We start from the raw sequence: 2,918 nt of genomic DNA, 5'->3' as shown, positions 1-2,918 counted from the left end.
CGTTTGTGCTTGCGCTTAACCTCATGCAGCGATGTTCCTGGCGCCCAACTTGAGGCTGTAAATTTAGCAGGCGACGGCAACTTTAACGCAAGAAAATAATCGAAAATAGACGAAACTAAGATAAGAGTTGATTTGAATGACAATTGCGAGCGTTGAAATCATCTTGGACTGTGTGTAATACTGCCGTAAATCAACGAGATGTCGCACTCTTGCCCCCGAAGCCGCACTGCTTCGCGAGTAATCTCAATAAAAGGATTTTTATTGATGATTGTCTTAGAAGAAGGCAACCGCTCTTACAGTTCAATTCGCCGCTCTGCCAGACAGACTACCGTTGTGAGTTCCTTTTGCCAGCTGGAAGGCCAGGATGAATTCAACAGAGGGCATCCGGGGATCACACCTCCGAGAGGATACCGGTCCGGTCGCGAACCCCGCTCGGGACAGCGGAAGCCAAAAGCGGGCCTCGGCCCCGCTTAGTCCGATGCCGACTGGCCCGAAAGTTACGCGCCTTCCTCATCTGAATCAGCGTCATCGCAACCCCTCAATTGACCGTTGACTCATACACACTCCGGATGACCACAAAACACACCCTGCATCTTGGCTCTGGTTCCTGGCAGCTTGGCGTCAAGCATCAGCATCAAAGATGGTGACCAAAAGAGTGGCGCGATATGGCGACTGGGATAGCCCGATTACGGCGGACACGGTAACCTCAAAGAGCCGATCCGTCACCTCGCCGCGGGTACATGTGAGTGCTCCAAATGATATTCGTACACATCTTCTGATGGTATTCGCAGCGAGCCTCTGGTCGCGCTTTCTTCAATGAGTCGAAAGGAGATGGGCGTAATGGGATTGTTGGGATCACCAATGAAGGGGCCAAGGATGTTCTCCCAGCACCTTGGAGCGCACACAACACAGTCTACGAATATGGAGGCTCTCCGTATGATGTCACCGCGGACGGCCGCATCATCTTTTCCGACGCTGAGAGGGGTGTTGGCATCCTTGACCCAGACTCCGGGAAGGTGACGATTGTCACAGCTCCTGAGAAAAAGCGGTACTCCAACTTCAGCGCCAGCCCGCAAAGCCCTTGGGTCTTAGCCATCGAGGAAGATCATGCCATCAACACGCCTGAAGGGGTCAAGAACTACATCGTGGCCATCAATGCAGACACTGGCGAGACGAAACGCGTTGTTCAGGGGGCCGACTTCTACTACACGCCGCGGTTTAGTGAGGACGGGAAAAGATTGGCTTGGACTGAGTGGGATCAGCCCAATCTTCCGTTTTCCGCGAGCAAGATATTTGTAGCTGACTGGACCTCGTCTGCTTCTGTTGAGAACAAGGTTCAGATCGCTGGCCAGAACCTCGAGGGCGCCGCTGAGCCTCGATGGGGGTTGGACGGGAGCTTATTCGTGTGCATCGAGGTCGACGGGTTCCGACAGCTTCACCGTCTTGGGCCTGGCGACTCGAATCCCACCCATATCAAGCTCAAGGGTCTGGAAAATGCCGAGTTCGGTGAGATTCGATGGTTCCAGGGAAGGTATGTCCAGTTCACCTTGACCTCATCTGCATGCGATTCTGACGGCTGCATAGCCAAACCTACGCGCCCATATCTGCGCGACACGTTGTAGCAGCTGGCATTATTTTTGGGCAGGCGAAGCTGATCGTCGTAGACCTCGAGACCAGCGACTGGAAGCCTATAGGCCCTTCGAATCTCAATGCTCTGGCGAATGATTCCGTGGCCAGGCTTAACGACACCTCAGTGCTTGTCATTGCCGAGGAAACGGCTTCGCCGTCAGCCTTGTACATCATCAATGCTCTTAGTGGCGAGTCCAAGATCGTCAGGAAGACTACAGACGTTGACTTGGACCAAAAGCTGTTCTCCAAGCCAGAGCTTGTTCAACTTCGTTCAACAGGCGCCCCCTTCCGAACCATCTACAGCACCCTCTGGATGCCGCACAACCCGAAGTTCATCGCCCCAGAAGGCACTTTGCCTCCACTAGTCATATCGTCTCATGGTGGGCCAACAGGATATACGAGCTCCGGACTCAAGCTTCGAACGCAGTACTTCACCTCTCGAGGGTATGCCTACCTGGCGCTTAACTACACGGGATCAACTGGACACGGCAGAGAGTATCGCGAAGCGTTATTCAGTAATTGGGGAATTGTTGATGCAGACGACGCTGCCGAAGTCGCCGAGCATCTAGTGAATGCTGGTCGAGTGCGAAAAGTCGGCATCGTCGGTGCCAGCGCCGGAGGATACAACGTATTGCAAGCCCTTGTCCGCCGCCCAAAGACGTTTGATGCAGGGTTCTGCGTCTGTGGCGTCAGTGATGTCAAGAAGCTGGATGAGTCTACTCACAAGCTCGAGTCTGAGTACATGGGCGCTTTAGTACTCGACCCTGGTATGGATGAGGAGCAAAAGGAGGAGAGATACAAAGAGCGAAGTCCACTGTTTCATGCGGATAAGATCCAGTCGCCCCTGTTCCTGCTGCACGGCATTGCGGACACGGTAGTTCCCATTGAGCAGGCTCGGCTGATATATGCAGCCGTGAAGAACAAGGGCGGAGATGTTCAGATGAGAGAGGTCCCAGGAGAGGGCCACATGTTTGGGAAACCTGGAAGCCCTAGGCTTTGGCTAGATGAGGAGGAGGCTTGGTGGAGAAGGAATCTGTTGTGATATGACTTAAGTCTACATACAATCTTGATGACTATCAACAAGCTTGTGTACTTCTTCTTATTCAGTTACCAATTTTCTATTTCCCCTTTTACTTCGCGGCGAATGTCAGTGAACCTGAAGCTCCCGATGTCTAGCGGTGCAGAAGAGGCCCTGAATATCTTGATGCGTTAAATCAGCGTAGAAGACAACGGCGCGTACTTTCTACTATTAGAAGTTCCACTGGCTTCCCATCGCTAGTCGATAGTTC

The 2,918-nt window shown here is 52.9% G+C and overlaps 1 protein-coding gene across 1 annotated transcript; it reads left to right on the top strand.

The window, feature by feature from the left end:
- Positions 1 to 640: 640 nt before the first annotated feature.
- On the top strand, positions 641 to 2,671 carry CkaCkLH20_05331 (dipeptidyl peptidase; the record flags this gene model as incomplete). Its single annotated transcript, XM_038888050.1, has 3 exons — positions 641 to 742; positions 792 to 1,531; positions 1,585 to 2,671. The coding sequence occupies 3 exons, from the start codon at positions 641 to 643 to the stop codon at positions 2,669 to 2,671; spliced, it is 1,929 nt and encodes a 642-aa protein (XP_038746526.1).
- Between the last annotated feature and the right edge of the window lie 247 nt (positions 2,672 to 2,918).

This window comes from Colletotrichum karsti, assembly GCF_011947395.1.
Source record: "Colletotrichum karsti strain CkLH20 chromosome Unknown Scaffold15, whole genome shotgun sequence".
NCBI lineage: Eukaryota > Fungi > Ascomycota > Sordariomycetes > Glomerellales > Glomerellaceae > Colletotrichum > Colletotrichum karsti.
The sequence above is the reverse complement of the archived record's forward strand: the minus strand, read 5'-3'. Positions and strand labels throughout refer to the sequence as shown.